Below are 16612 nucleotides of genomic sequence, written 5' to 3' on the forward strand. Positions count from 1 at the left end.
GCAATCTTTTCACCTCCAACTGCCAGTAACCTACATAACTGCATCTTTGTGTGACCACGATGAGAGGCATAGTTGCATGCAAACGTAGCGAACATGCATAGTTGGCTTAGTAGCATACATCGGATAAGTATGCATCGTGTGACTACTGCCTTAGTGGGGCCCTTCACTGGCTCCAATCAATACAATAATGAGCTGCTCTTCGAATCAAAATGTGTCCTATATCTACGTAAAACAGCCGAAACTTCCGGCTTGATCACTGCACAATTATGATGTGCACGCAGGGGCGTCAAGGGCATTCACATCGCAGGGGGAGACGTGGAATTCCAAGAAGAAACAAGTGCGCAGCAAATCTCCGTGAAGACGAACTTTCAGCAGAGACAAAGGGTTTAGCAGCAACGCTCAACAACTCACAAGAGACCTTTAGTTCCTCTGACAAGAAGGAACATCCATCAGAGAAAGCTGTTTCCTCAAAAGCCCACTTCATTAAGCCTGTCAATTGCAATCTCGACCGTTTCCTTGATGCCACTTGTCCATCTATCCGCGCCCACCATGTTCCCAAGGTACCAGGCTTCCAGCTCTCTAATTTCCCCCTTTTGTATTGGTAAAGCATTTTTTCAAAGCTCTGCACGCTTGAAAATTGTTAGATTGGGTGGGAGTTTTGCAACTTCAAACATTTTGCAGTTTGAATTTGACTTTTTTTTTCAATGTTTATGTGGAGCTTTTAACATGTTGATGACCCATCACTGAAGATCATTTTTGAGTGCTCCGATCTTTACGGAAGGCAAAATGTAAACTGAAAGATGGTGGTTTCATCTCTTCAGCGCTGTCAAAGGGAGAACTGCCGAAAGAGACTGCAAGCCGGGAATGTGGAGAGCTTGCCTTATTTCATTTTGGGAGACCTATGGGATTGCTTTGATGAATGGAGTGCCTATGGAGCAGGAGTACCCATTACCCTCAAAGGGCATGGAAAAGTAATGCAGTATTATGTTCCCTATTTGTCTGCTCTACAACTCTACACTCGTTCGATGAAGCGGCAAAATACAAAATGCAGGTATTTTGAAAATCTGCTTCACTAATATGCATATGTTTGTTATCTTTTGACATGAAATTAAAGTATTGAGATAGACCTAAACTCTTCTAAACTCCTATGTATCTATATGTGTATATTAATTTGTATAATAGTGTGTCCATGTACATGTGTGCGTGTGTACCCCTGTCCCAATCCACAGAGAGAGATAAAGAAAGAAAGCTTTAATAACATCTTGTAGAGGCTGAAGTTTGTCTATGAAACTGCAAAGCTAGGGTTACTAGGATTTCTAGACTGGAAGCTGGGATTACTAGGATTCCCAGAGTGAGTTGAGTTCGTCGACTATTAGTGTTACGGGAGGGCACAACGTGCCAATGGAAAAAAAAAGACTGATTAGATTTTTAAGCACTAAAAACAACTGAACTGAAAGAGATGCACGACACACAAGACATGGAGTGGTGGAGTTTGTAACAAACTTGGACACCCCAAGTCAAGGTTCTATTGCGACACAACAGAGATTCACTTCAAAACACTTCACAAAATCAAAAGAGAGTCGACACGGCCAGCATAGTTCCATGCCAAAAGATACTGGCCCCAAAGATTGGCGTCCCTTTCGATATTTCTTCTATATTAATCTTTGAGCAAAGTACAACCGACCCGCGGGTGCTCGCTCTCAGACTCTGCGTCCAAATGGCCTGAGAAGTGAGCCCCTAGGGTCACTTATAAAGATTACAAGGGATGCCAAAAGCAGAGCCCCAAAAGCGTTAAAACTCAAAAGCAATTTGAGTCCCAAAATCGTTAAACTCAAAATCTGCCAGTAAAAGCAATAGCGCAAATTGTGGAAATCCGTATAGTGCCACATCAGCATGCCAACGCAAAAGGCAGGCGTCTGTACAGTGCCACATCAGCAGTCCGTATGTGATGCCACGTCAGCAAGTCCGTACGTGTGTCCATGTCAGCAATCCGTACGTTGCCACGTGAGCAGTCCGCAGGGTCATACCACATCATCAGTTTGTGACATACCCCCCTCTTGAGAGAATTGTAATCGCCCTCGATTACAATAGACAGTGGCCATAAATTGTCTTAGTAGACATTGACTGTTAGTACTTATGCACTAGACACGACACTTCTAGCACTTGTACAACACGATAGTCACATCAAAGGACATCACATGACAAATCACAGAAAAATTTATTGCAACTCTCAGACCATGACCATCAGCAACGTATTTAGTAATCGCATCTAGATCCCTTCCAGACCTCATTGATGCCCGATTAACTAATCCGTATTGCGATCATGTCTATAGAGATTTATGAGATTGAAATGCTGCAGTCATTTCGTCTTTCAGTTCCTGCACTCAAACAAGTCAAATGAGAGAGTACAAATCAATCATATTCAAATTTGGGAATTCCGTGTCATAAAGTGATACAACAGAATATTGGTCAGCCCATTAGTATCCCTGAAACTCAAAGGGGACATAAGTGACCTTATTCAAAAATCGGGGTAATCTGTTGACAAAGGAGCCGAGTAACTTCCGTCTTGTGCAAACCCGCTGCACTAGATTCACCCTTGCTGAATTTGGGGTTCTATCGAAGTAGACTATGCTAAACCGAATGCTTCAAGGTAAAGTTTCAAAATCTGAGGACTATCTGCTAGGTCCTCCTCCTCCATCCACTTTGTATCCATTGCAGGATAGTTCTTGAATTTAACCAAGAACCGCCTAATCACTTCACCTTTGATCTTTCTTTCTATGTGTGCCAAAATCTGTTCTGGAACGAGTATCTCCTCACTTTCCTCCACTTCGGATTGCTCATCAAGCTCCCCTTTAAAAGGCTTCAATAGACTCACATGGAATGCATTGTGAATCTTCCAAGTATCGGGCAGCTTGAGTCGAAAGGAGACATCATTTATCTTTTCTTTTATCTTGTCACGTGACACATCCAACCCTATGTGTCCGTGGACAAGCCACAGCATGACCAAGGTTCAGTTCAGTCAAGTCAGTCTAGAATAGGAAGTGATCTGGCACTTTTGTGAGTGTTCGCAGACCATGCATGACCAGTAACTTAGATGAGATGCATATCCTCTGGTTGCACACAGCATGACCATCAGATTTCAGTTAAAACCCATCAGAAGCATTTTTATAGTGCATAGACCTATTTTCCTTATTTTTGACATTTTTCACTTATTATTTTTAAGTGAATTTTGTTGGAAAGTAGGTAGGGCAATTTTGCTAAGTTTGTGTAAGTAGAAACCTAGCGCTAGCACTTTGTGGCAGAAGAGGCAGCAGGAGCACTCGCTCAATAGGCAACTTCTCAGCAGAACCCCAAATGCCCTAGCGTTTTTGCTTCATAGCATAAAGCTAGTGTTTTTGGACCAGATCAGCCAGCGTTTTTGCTCTTGCAGATCCCTGGCGATAAAAGACCAAGCAGAAGTCCAAGCGTTAGCGGATTCTCCGCAACAAAACCATTTTCAGCCCTAGCGTTTTTGCATCAGCATCATACTTTAGGGTTTTGCAGATTCACCGCGACGGAACATCAAGAAACACCAGCGCTTTCAGTTTTCATCCTTTAGACACAGCAGAACAAGTCCCAAACGTCGCAGATCCCACCTTCCCGCAGTTGTTCCTCACTGCACGGTGGGATCCATCGAAGTTTACTGTTTCAGCCCGGAAAACACAGATTTCAACATCTGCGTTTTCAGCGCGTTGTCGTCGCATCGTCGCCATCGACATAGAGTCAAAATTCAGCAGATAAAGGTTTGCAGATTTCAGCCCTTAGCATTCTCAGATTTCAGCCCGTCTCGTCGTCGTCCTCATAAGCATTGTAGAGATTTGTGCAATCATAAGTAGACCGCTCTCGCCATAAAGAGTGGGGCCTTCGGAGGAGGGTTTGACAACATTCTGGTGTCGTATTCTTCTCTCTCTATCTCTCAAACTCATGCACCTTCATTCACGGTGTTCACCACTTTGTTTGTGTCCATTACACTCTCTCACTAAAGGAACGGAAGGCTCTCCCTTCCGTAAGTAAAAGGAACCTTGAGCACAGTTCGGAGCACTCATATTGAGCAAAGTTCAACATTCACTTCCGCTGCACCTTACATTGGTATCAGAGCTTTGGCAGTGTTTTACATCACTCAAGGAAAGAACCACATAATTTTTTTTTTCTTGTTGAGGTCGCACGAACCCAAGTTCACTTGGGCGTGGCGATTCCTAATTGTGTTTTGAAGAGTGACAGGAAACCCAAGAAAGAAGGGCTTGTCCAGCTTCCCCTTGTGCCTCTTTTCACTCATTGAGAGCTGACCGTGCACTTAGCGGCCAGCCAATCAATGTGAGGTGGGAAAAAGCAACCTTGGTGTGAGCGCAAGGCCGCCAAGGGGTGCACCCGTGAAAAAGAGCAGAACTCGGGTGAAGAGAAAATCCTTCTCTAACACAGATGCAAGCGAAAGAAGAACCGCAAGAACCCCAAGACCCTCAAGAACCTCAAGAACCTCAAGACCCCCAAGAACCCAAGAACCCAAGACCCACAAGAACCCAAGTTCCTCGTGAACTTAAGAACCCAAGACCACAAGAACCCACAAGAACCCACGACTTCAGTGGATGGTCATCACTCGAAGCGGAATGGCTACTTCGCTTGGAGGTGACGAGCATGAGAGAGGTGAAGAAGAATTTTCCTCACGAGGAGGTTTCTCCGACCCTCCCCCTTCCCCATCTACACCAAGGATTGCACTAACTCCTATGGAGGAGTTGAAGCAATTGTTTATGGAAAGGAAGTTAGAACGCGAAGAAAGAAAAGCAGAAAAAGAAGCAGAAAGAAAGGCCTTCGAAGAAAGGAGGGCAGCCATAGATCGTGAATACGAAGAAAGAGTGGCAGCCATAGAGCGTGAGCACAAGCAAGCACGCTTGGAAGCCAAAGAAAGACAAGCAGAATTTGATGGCGAGAACAAAGCATGAAAAGACAACGAGCGACCAACACATGAAAGAGTTCTTGCGACTCTTTTCAATTGTGCAAGCGCCGTTTGAACAGAATCAGGAGAAGGAGACTCTCTCTGTCTCTTCTTCTCCAAAGCATGACACACAGGATTTGCATGATGATTTGAATGACAATGATTTGCATGATGATTTGAATGATAATGATAAGCATGATGATTTGAATGACAATGATTTGCATGATGATTTGAATGATAATGATAAGCATGATGATATGGATGACAATCACAAGCATGATGATTTGCAGGAAGATGATGTGATTTCTCACGAGCATGATGATTTGTATGATCACGATGTGATTGTTCACAACGATGATGGGTTAGCTGATGCTTTTTCTAGTGAAACTAACCTCATTGCAGATTTGATCAATCACGAAGAACCAATCTTGGCTCTGGAGCCTAGGTCCAACGAACCTCCACACGAAGATTCGACCAATCAGGAAGAACGATCTTGGCTCTTGAGCCTAGGTCCAAAGAACCCTCTTAGGAAGTATTCTGCGTTCAAATGATTAGTCAGCACGTATTGTACGAGTGTTTCATTCGTGATCGTTTCCTGTATTTTAGTTAGCATCTTTATGTGATCCCTTTTGGCCTTACCAATGCTCCAGCGACCTTTAACTGAATGATGGACAGGATTTTCAGAGAGTACAGATCTTTTGTTGGCACTTTCTTTGATGACGTTATTGTCTTCTCCAAGGATGAGGCTGAACGTAGAGAACATTTGCTACAGGTCTTTCAGGCCTTGCGGGATCACAAGTTGGTGATTAATGCAAAGAAGAGTGAATTTTTCCTACCAGACATACAATTTTTGGGACACATCGTCTCAACAACAGAAGTGCAGATGGACCCAGCCAAGATTGAGACTATACGTGATTGGCTCGATTTGAAGAATGTCCATGAAGTTAGAAGCTTCTTGGGCTTATGTTCTTACTACCGGCGGTTCATTAGAAAGTTCGCAGAGGTTGCTTCCCCTTTGCATATTTTCACACAGAAAGGAGTCCTTTCTCGTGGGGACCCACAAAGGTGACTGCCTTTTAGACATTGAAAGAGAAATTGACTACATGACCAGTTTTGACTTTGCCAGATTTGCAGAAGTCATTCGAAGTATATTGTGATGCTTGTGGTCATAGTCTGGGTGCGGTCTTAATGCAAGAAGGCCATGTCATTGCCCACGAGAGCCGATTGTTCTCAAGGCCGGAATTGACAGCACAGATATGTGAGAAAGAGCTTTTGGCGGTTATTCATGCTCTTACTCAGTGGCGGCATTACCTACTTGGAGCCAATTTTACGGTCTTCACAGGTCATCAGAGTTTACGCTACGTCTTGTCACAAAAGCAGCTAGCGAAAAATGTAACAGACTTGGACACTCCAAGTCAAGAATCAATCACGACAGCACCAAATAACCACTTCAAAACAATTCACAGATCACAATAGATTTGCACTGGCCCGGCGGAGTTCCGTGCCTAGAGATATTGGCCCCAAAGACTGGCGCCCCTTTCGGTATTTCTTTTTGTATTAATCAATCATCAAAGTACGAGAGAGCGGTTAGGGTTTCACTCTCAGACTCTGCGTCCAGATGCTCTGAGAAGTGAGGCCCTCACCACTAATTTAAAGATTACAAGGGATGCCCAAAAGCAGAGCCCCAAAAGCTTGAAAGCAAAAGCAGATTCTCTCTCTCTCACAATGAGAGTCAGTAAAAAGCAAGTTCTCTTTTTCTCTCTCTTTCTCCCAAATCATAGCAGAAAGCTGAGATTTGCGTCGCTCAAAATTTCCCTTTTTTTTTATGATAAATTTTATAGCCTCTGCGATTTTCGGAAATTAGGGTTTGTGGCAGAAATTAGGGTTTGCAGGTTTTTTAAGGGTTTCTGGCAGAAATTAGGGTTTCTGCTGTCCACCACGTCATCACTTTGTGACATACCCCCCTCTTGAAAGCATTGTAATCGACCGCGATTACGCCTACAAAACCGACAAAAGCCATAAACCGTCTTAGCAGACACTGACTGTTAGTACCTACGTTCTAGGGACACACATCTAGCACATGTACCAAATCGACAGTCACATCACACGACATCACAGGACATCACCAGACATCACAGGACATCACATGACATTCAACATTCATTCGGATCTTAGACCATGATTTATCGGCAATGTAGCTAGCAATCACATCTAGGTCCAATGGGGACCTCATTGATGTCCGATTGACTAACCCCTATTGCAACCATGTCTATTTGAGATCAATCAGACCAAAATGCTGCAGTCATTTCGTCTATCAGTTCCTGCACTCAAAACAAGTGAAGAAACAAATCAGTATCATTATCAGGAATTCCATTTCATAAAGTCATCCAGCAGAATACTGTCAGCTATCAGTATCCCTGAAGCTCAAAGAGACATCAATGACTTTAGTATCAAAATCAAGGCATCTATTGACAAGGGAGCGGAGTGACTCCCCTCTTGTGCATCCCACTGCACCAGATCTCCGGCCAAGCTGAATTCTGGGTTGCGTTTGGAGTAGACTATGCTAAACCAAAACATCAAGGTAAAGTTTCACAATCCGAGGAGTATTTGCTAGGTCCTCCTCCTCCATCCACTTCGCATCAAATGCAGGAAAGTTCTTAAACTTAACCAAGAACCGCCTTCGGACTTCACCTTTCTTTGTATCATTATGTGCCAAAATCTGTTCAGGAACAAGGATCTCCTCGTTTTCTTCCACTTCGGGTTGCTCATCAGGCTCCCCATCATTAGGCACATCACCCTTAACAGGTTTCAAGAGACTCACATGCAATGCATTGTGAATCCTCCAAGTATGTGGCAGTTTCAATCGGAAGGAGACATCATTTATCTTGTCAGTGATCTGGAAAGGTCCGTAGTATCGCATATTAAGCTTTGGAAAAAGCCTCTCCTTTCCCTTTTTCTTTCGTAGGCGTGGCTTCTCAAAACGTAAGAGCACCCAATCATCCTCCTTCGATTTCAAGTCGCGACGATGGCGATCCGGCCTTTTTCTGTCGTTCTTGAGACTCCTGCAAAGTCTTGCGAACCTTGGCAAAAGCCGTATCCAAATCTCGCGAATATTCATCCGCTTCCAATATCTAATCTTTCGTGCTCAGGAAGGATGGAACCTTCGCAGCACTTTCAACAATCTCACATGGCGTCTTCCCCGTCGAAGAGTGTATCGTGTTATTGTAGGCAAATTCCACCAAAGGTAAGTTCTTTTCCCATCGAGTCTTCTAATCCGAGATACAAGACTTCAATAAATCTAAAATCACTGAATTGGCAATCTCAAATTGCCCGTCAGTCTGCAAGTGGAACGATGACGAGAACTGCAACTGCGTGCCAATGTTCTCCCAAATTGCCTTCCAAAACAAACTCATAAATCTGGGGTCTCTGTCGGAGATAATCGTCTGAGACGTGTCATGTAATCGGAAAATCATCGTGATCATTCTGTGTTCTCGGGAGATCAAAAATGAAATCCATTTCAATACTTTTCCAGGGGCGGATGGGTATGGGCAAAGGCTTTAACAATCCCTGTGCCCTATGCCTGTCAAAATTGACCTTCTGGCATACTAAGCAATTGCGCACAAACTCTTCCACATCCTTTTTGAGTCTCGGCCAAAAAAAAGTTCTCCCTATCCCCTTCATGGTGGTAGCAATGCCGCGGTGACTCGTAAAAGGTGGACAGTGGCATTCAGTCATAACCTTTTCCCTCAACTGTTGTGTAACACACAACATAGTCTTTTTCATCAAGTAGCCTTCCCGAAGGGAGTATCCAGCTACTGTCTCCCCATCCCGTATCCGTGTGAAAATATTTGCAATATCTGTATCTGTGGCATACTGATCGACCATATCCTCGAAGCCCCTATGATGTATCGCGGAAATAGCCAGAACCAACGGTTTCCGAGACAAAGCATCTGCCACCACATTCTTCTGTCCCTACACATGGACAATCTGGAAGTGGAATTGTGACAAGATGTTCGCCCACCGCATCTACTTTTTCGAAAGCTGCTTCTGTGACAAGAAGTAGCACAAACTCTGATGGTCTGTAAAGACAGTAAAATCCGCTTCGAGTAGGTAATGCCGCCACTGAGTAAAAGCATGGATAACCACCAAAAGCTCTTTCTCATAAATCTGTGCCGTCATCTCCGGCCTAGAGAACAATCGGCTCTTGTAAGCAATGACATGGCCTTCTTGCATCAAGACCGCACCAGACTACGACCACAAGCATCACAATATACTTCAAATGATTTTTGCAAGTCCGGCAAAGTCAAAACTGGTCCCATAGTCAATTTCTCTTTCACTGTTTGAAAGGCAGTCACTTCTGTGGATCCCCACGAGAAAGGGGCTCCTTTCTGTGTCAAGATATGCAAAGGGGAAGCAACCTCTGCAAACTTTCGTATGAACCGCCTGTAGTACGAACATAGTCCCAAGAAGCTTTCAACTTCATGGAAATTCTTCCAATCAGGCCAGTCACGTATAGTCTCTATCTTGGCCGAATCCACTTGCACTCCTGCCTACTGAGACAAAGTGTCCCAAAAAGTGTATCTCTAAAGCAGATGACTCTGTGTTCTGCCTCATTCTTGGAGAAAACAATGATATCATCAAAGAAAGTGCCAACAAATAGCCTGTGCTCTTGAAAAATCCTGTCCATCATCGGGTTAAATGTCGCAGGAGCATTGATTAAACCAAAAAGGCATCACCAAAAAAACTCAAATAACCCAAAAGTCGTCCGAAAAGCTGTCTTGTAGACGTCTTCCGGCGCGATTCGGATCTGATGATATCCACTCTTCAAGTCAATCCTGCTAAAGCACGAGGATCCCTGTAACTTGTCGAGTACATCATCGATCCTAGGAATCGGAAATTTGTTCTGGATGGTGATTTTGTTGAGAGCTCTATAATCAATGCACATTCTCCAAGATCCGTCTTTCTTCAAATCCAACAACAGTGGAGAGCAGTACGGTGAAGTACCAGGCTGGACAAGACCCTTTTCCAAGAGGTCTTTCACTTGGTTCATAATCTTGATTCTGTACTCGGCTCACACGGTAAGGCGGCCGATTCGGTGGCGTGCTTCCAAGTATCAGATCAATGGTTTGATCTTCAGGCCCTCTGAAAAGCAATCGGCATGAGTGTGGAGAAAAATCTTGGCGTTCTTTTGATAAGGTCAAAACATATTCAACCTTTATCCATCGTTCAGTTCTCTCCCAAAAGAATGAGTAAGAAACTGAAGTTCATCAAGTACAATCTCTAAGCCCTTCATTTATCAAAGTCGCTTTCTCGGCCCAGTAGTCAACCACGGCGTAGTTCTTGTGGTACCAAGGGATCCTGAGTAGAACGTCACTCGCGTGCCCTGAACACCCCTCTCATGGCAAACGAAGTTTGCCAATGCTCGGTGTAATGGCAACATCCCATCCGGGTGCCAGTCGAACTACCTCCGCTTGTGGCGTCAGTCTATCGGGCGTAATTCCAAATCGAGCCGCCAATTCCAAGTGAAAAGAAGTTTGCCTTGGCTCCTTCAAAAGAGCTTCCTGATCCTTCACTTTGCCCCAAAAGCGGCAAAGTTTGTACTTTCATTCATTAGATTCGGTGCAGATCCCTCGCCATGTGGTATGAGTTCTGCTTTTCTATCTGCCTTTTTTGCCATGTTCCTCAGCTGCTCTCGAACTCTAAGGCCTATCGTCGTCTTTATCATTTTGTTCTTTCTATGCCTTTTTAGGGCACTTCGCGGAGATATGTCCATGTTCCCCGCATCCAAAGCACTTCCCCTCTCTGATGAAGCGAGCTCTCTCCTCAGGAGTAAGCTTGGGTCGTGCATCATTTTTCTCTGGGTTGCTCTTTTTCTTTCTACTTTCATTCCCAGAAGTCTGTTCGGCTCGTTGTGTCATGGCCTCATTTGTGGGGTAGGTCAGACTGCCAGAGTGAATGGCAAAGCCCCGCTTTGCATGACTCATCAACTCCTGAATAGAAGCTGACTTCTGTTCCAAGCAGTGATCTCGGATCTCTGTAGGTAGATCCAAGGTAAACCACTTAATCTATTCTCTGAACGAGATCTTCTTGAATGAAGAGGCGGGTAGAAAAGAGCTCCAGAATCTTTCACAATAAGCATTGATTGTATCCTTCTTGGTCATCCGAAGATGGTTCCAAGCAGCTCGTACATCTCGTTCATATTCTTGCGTCAACCAAGAAGAAATAAAAAGCTTCTTAAATTTCAGCCATTTAACTGGCCCAGTCTTGTTTAAAAGAAGCGTGGACCACCAAGTACGAGCATTCCTCTTAAAGTAAGAGGCAGCTCTCCGAATCTTGGAGTGCTCTGAATAGCGTCCTCCCGCAAAAGCGATGTCAAACTGCTGTATAAAAGACAAAGCCTTCGAAGCATCTGAGGATCCTGAAAACGTATCAAACTTGATCGAGTGGCCACCTTCCTTAAACTCTCGGACTTTCTTGCTTTTATCTTCGAGAAAGTCATACTGGTTGGCTTTGTAAAAATTCTTCTTGTTCGCATAAAAGTTTCCGTTGTCAGAGTCTGAACTGTCCGTAGATGAGTCCTCTGTAGAAGTGTCACTCACTGGGCGAGACTTAGACTTCCTTGCCTTTTTCTTGCCCTTTCCGAAGCGTTGTTTCTTGCTTCGCTTTTTGCTTTTCCTGTTTTCTTCGCTCGAGTCTGAAGAGCTAGAAGAACTGTCAGAAGAAGAAGAAGAACTGGGTAGGTCTTCAAACTTGACGCGCTTCTTCAATTTCTTTGCCTTGTCAAATGTCGACCGACAACCCAAATATCCCGGGAAGTCAGTGCCTTTCTTCTGCTTTTTGCCGTGCTTTTTGCCTTTCTTTTGCACGTCGAAAAGCTGAGCAATCCGTGCATCAACCACGTTCTCCAGTTCCTTCTCCGTATATTTCTTGGAGGCAGAAGGTTTCTTGAGAGCGGGTTTCGGGAGTGGTGTTGTGGTTCTTTGCCACTCCATCTGTACCTCTTCCAAAGAGGTCTGGTTCATATATTTTGCCATCTTCGGGTCCTTGGCAAAATTGAGCATCATCTTTGTTGCATCGCCAATCAATTGACGACGCTCCATCTCTTGCTGCTCCGCGTGAGTAGACCTTGGCGGGCCATACTCCGTGCCGGAATCTTCGTTGTGATCCCTGTCCGCATCTCCAGATGCAGAGGGAGTCGACTGAGCATTGCCTGAAGCCATAGGTGCCGCGGAAAAAAAATTCGGGGATCGGATTTCTCGTAGAAGAGAAATCGGCCGTGCTCTTATACCACTGTAACAGACTTGGACACTCCAAGTCAAGAATCAATCACGACAGCACCAAATAACCACTTCAAAACAATTCACAGATCACAATAGATTTGCACTGGCCCGGCGGAGTTCCGTGCCTAGAGATATTGGCCCCAAAGACTGGCGCCCCTTTCGGTATTTCTTTTTGTATTAATCAATCATCAAAGTACAAGAGAGCGGTTAGGGTTTCACTCTCAGACTCTGCGTCCAGATGCTCTGAGAAGTGAGGGCCTCACCACTAATTTAAAGATTACAAGGGATGCCCAAAAGCAGAGCCCCAAAAGCTTGAAAGCAAAAGCAGATTCTCTCTCTCTCTCACAATGAGAGTCAGTAAAAAGCAAGTTCTCTTTTTCTCTCTCTTTCTCCCAAATCATAGCAGAAAGCTGAGATTTGCGTCGCTCAAAATTTCCCTTTTTTTTTATAATAAATTTTATAGCCTCCGCGATTTTCAAAAATTAGGGTTTGCAGGTTTTTAGGGTTTTTGGCAGAAATTAGGGTTTCTGCTATCCGCCACGTCATCACTTTGTGACAAAAAAGCAGATGCGGTGGGCGAACATCTTGTTACACTCTCACTTCCAAATTGTCCATGTGCAGGGACAAAAGAACTTGGTGGCGGATGCTTTGTCCCGGAAGCCGTTGGTTCTGGCTATTTCCGTGATACACCATAGAAGCTTCGAGGATATGGTCGATTAGTATGCCACAAATACAGATTTTGCAAATGTATTCAATCGAAAACAGAATGAGGAGGTAGTAGCGGGATATTCCATTCGGGATGGCTACTTGACGAAGAAAACGATGTTGTGCATTACACAGCCGTTGAGGGAAAAGGTTTTAACCGAATGCCACTGTCCACCATTTACGGGTCACCGCGGCATTGACCACCTTGAAAGGTGTGGAGAAATACTTCTTTTGGCCGAGACTCAAGAAGAATGTGGACGATTTTGTACGCAGTTGCTTGGTATGCCAGAAGGTCAAGTTTGACAGGCATAAAGCACAGGGATTGTTACAGCCTTTACCCATTCCCAGCCGCCCCTGGAAAAGTATTGGTATGGATTTCATTTTTGATCTCCCGAAAACACAAAGTGGGCATGGTGGTATGTGGACTGTTATTGACAGATTTAGCAAGCAAGCTCATTTCATTCCAATCAAGAAGACAGTCAAGCCGGATCACTTAGCGAGACTGTTCATTGCCCAGATATTCAGATTATATGGCATGCTTGAGACAATTGTCTCCGACCGAGATCCCCGATTTATGAGTTCGTTTTGGAAGGCTATTTGGGAGAACATTGGCATGCGGTTGCAGTTCTCGTTATCTTTTCACCCGCAGACAGATAGGCAATTGGAGATTGCAAATTGAGTTGTACTGGATTTATTAAAGTCTTACATTTCGGATCAGAAGACTCAATTGGAAAAGTATTTGCCCTTGGTGGAATTTGCCTACAATAACACAATTCACTCTTCGACGGGGAAGGCGCCATTTGAGATTATTGAAGGTGCTACGAAGGTTCCATTCTTCCTAAGCACGAAAGATAAGATTTTTGAAGCCGACCAGTACACACAGGACTTGGACACTGCTTTTGCCAAGGTCCGGGAGGCTTTGCAGAAATCTCACGAAAGACACAAAAAGGCAGTAGATCGACATTGTCGCGATTTGAAATTAAAGGAGAACGATTGGGTGCTCTTACGTTTTGAGAAGGCACACTTGAGAAAGAAAAAGGGAAAGGAGCGGCTTTTTCCAAAGCTTAGCATGAGATACTATGGACCTTTCCAGATAAAAGAAAAGATAAATGATGTCTCCTTTAGACTGAAGCTGCCCGATACTTGGAGGATTCACAATGCTTTTCTTGTGAGTCTCCTGAAGCCTTTTAAAGGCGATGTGCCCGATGATGGGGAGCCAGATGAGCAACCCAAAGTGGAGGAAGACGAGGAGATACTCGTTCCAGAACAAATATTGGCACATAAAGATAGAAAGATAAAAGGTAAAGCGATAAGGCGGTTCTTGGTTAAATTCAAGAACTATCCCGCATTGGATGTGAGACGACGAGCTTTCCTGTGGTAGTAGCTCCTCCGGTGCCCGGTGTCTGCTCTAAAGAAGTCTGTGATCCTTCTCTGAGACTGGCTAGCCTCTCCTCTCATCAAGCTCTCTCTGTGTCTGCGCAGCTTGAGCAAAAACAGACCCAAGCATCTCTGATCCTCGTACCGCATGACTCTGGAGAGTGGTCCGAAACCCTCTCTGAACAAGCAGTGGAAGCGGCCACGTATCTCGTAATAGACGGGGCAGTGGCATGTGTAGTGCAACTCTGTCTCAGGCTCCATGTCACACAGGAGGCATGTCCTGGCCTCTGCCGGTACTCCACTGTATCTCCCAGTCTTGATCCGCAGCTGGTGTGAAGATGTACGTATCTGGCCACACACACACACACACACACACAGAAAGAAAGCTTTGTTTATGTCTTCTAAAGGCCGAAGTCAGCCTATGAGACAAATCAATTTACATCTAGTGGTAGTCCGGGTGTCCGGAAAAGAAAATACTGAAATTAAAATGCTGAAATGAAAGCTAATCTAGAACCGGGATGTGCAATGTGGTGGTATGATGGTAATGTGTGGTGGTATGGGTATATATGGCTCTGGCACCGCAGATACTGACCATATGAATATATGGCTGTGGATGTAGCTCTGTCACAGCAGAAAATGACTACCTCGTGCTCAGAGAGAGAGAGAGAGAGAGAGAGAGAGAGAGAGAGAGAGATGATTGATTGATTTTTTGTGGTGATTTACAGAGATCCTCCAGATAGCATACCTGATTGCTGTAGTGTTGGAAGTTTAGATACCAGAGATGAGGATAGTAACAATATGCCTGTACCAGACTGTGACCATTGCCTCTGTGGGGTCTTTGAAGAGAGTGTTGGAACATGCTGTGGGTGTGGTAAGCTTGACAAAAGCAACAAGGTCGATTTTCACTGTGATTTGGATGATGAAAGTTGCAGCATCAGTAGCGCCAGCTTCCATGATGGGGACTGGCATCGAAACCTCCGTTTCGAATATTTCGAATCCTCCCCGCCTTATGCAAGAGTTCCAGTATCAGAGAAGGTTTTGGCTTAATTGATGACATTATCAAAGAAAAAAAATCACAGCTTCAAGATTTTGAACTCTTTGTTCTTTTTTTGTAGATAGCACAACTTGCGGCGAGCTTTCCAGAACTGAAAACGCTTCGCAGTGTGGACCTTTTACCTGCAAGCTGGATGTCCATTGCATGGTATGTTCAACATTTTGGTATGCTATCAAGCTTTTTTCTCTGGTGGTTTGAAATTCCTTGATACCTGTGATCTGTGCGTTTAGGTATCCAATCTATCGTATACCGACAGGTCCAACCTTGCAGGATCTTGAAGCTTGCTTTCTAACCTTCCATAGCCTTTCAACATCTTTAGAAGGTTGTCATTTGTAGTTTTTTCTTTAGTTTTTGTTTTCGTGTGGATTTTTTACCATATGTTTAGTTCCGAATTTCAGATGGAGAGCCATCAGGGATTGTAAAGCGAAGTAACAGACCCACAGCATGTGCAGTGCCATCGTCGTCGGCAGAGATGATGCAATGGGAATACCCAACGATTTATCTTGAAGCCTTTGGTTTGGCACACTACAAATTACGTGGTTCCATCTGGACTTCTGTGGGAAATCCGGAGAGAAGACATGCTGCTTCTTTGTACCGTTGTGCTCAATCTTGGCTTGAGCAACTGCATGTTGGACACCCGGACTTCAATTTCTTCAGGTCCCACAACCCCCCTTCCTCTGTCACATAAAATACACACCATGGCCACCTTCCTCTCTTTTTCTCTCTCCACATAAAAGAAGCAGGTTCTTCTGAGTATGTGCTGCAATTGCACCTCGAATTGCACTAGCACTTCCTCGTGACGACTGCAGGTCTGCAGAGGTATGTGGTATGGTTTCATTTCAATAATGCTTCAATGAAATCATCAGGTGTCACTTGTAATATACTTGTTAAGGGATATCAATCCTCTAGTGGTTGGAGTCTTAACCTTGTAATATACTCGTGTATTGTGTGTAGCTTCATCTGCTCCATTTCCAGGCTTTGTGTTTTCAATTTTCATAGTAGGTTTTGCAATGTCTGGGTTTTGCTAGGTGATATTTCAGATCCGGTAATGCGTCGAAGGAGTAGGCCTTCTGGTTGCTTCTTCAGCTGAAGGGCCAGTTAATTTTGAGCTGTATGTAGTTGAACAGAAATGTGCAATTCCTCTCTTCTTTAGATTTTTGGATTTACAAATTTTTCCTTGATGCTTCGTGGCATGGATTGAAGTCGCATGATTCAATCATTGTCAAG

At 44.3% G+C, this 16612-nt stretch overlaps 1 protein-coding gene across 1 annotated transcript; it reads left to right on the top strand.

Moving 5' to 3' along the window:
* Positions 1-204: 204 nt before the first annotated feature.
* On the top strand, positions 205-16353 carry LOC147428234 (uncharacterized). The gene is made up of 6 exons (XM_086497074.1): positions 205-560; positions 822-1051; positions 15057-15366; positions 15447-15532; positions 15616-15707; positions 15784-16353. The coding sequence occupies exons 1-6, from the start codon at positions 267-269 to the stop codon at positions 16071-16073; spliced, it is 1302 nt and encodes a 433-aa protein (XP_086353200.1). The 5' UTR covers positions 205-266; the 3' UTR covers positions 16074-16353.
* The last annotated feature ends 259 nt before the right edge of the window (positions 16354-16612 follow it).

The sequence above is a fragment of the Adiantum capillus-veneris genome, chromosome 23, assembly GCF_014529385.1.
Source record: "Adiantum capillus-veneris isolate H3 chromosome 23, ASM1452938v2, whole genome shotgun sequence".
NCBI lineage: Eukaryota > Viridiplantae > Streptophyta > Polypodiopsida > Polypodiales > Pteridaceae > Adiantum > Adiantum capillus-veneris.

Bases quoted from the DNA above. Each gene is read 5' to 3' on its own strand.
- LOC147428234 (XM_086497074.1), top strand. From the start codon at position 267: ATGATGTGCACGCAGGGGCGTCAAGGGCATTCACATCGCAGGGGGAGA. The intron at 1,052-15,056 runs GTATTTTGAAAA...GGTGATTTACAG, and splicing joins CGGCAAAATACAAAATGCAG to AGATCCTCCAGATAGCATAC. The intron at 15,708-15,783 runs GTTGTCATTTGT...TCCGAATTTCAG, and splicing joins CCTTTCAACATCTTTAGAAG to ATGGAGAGCCATCAGGGATT.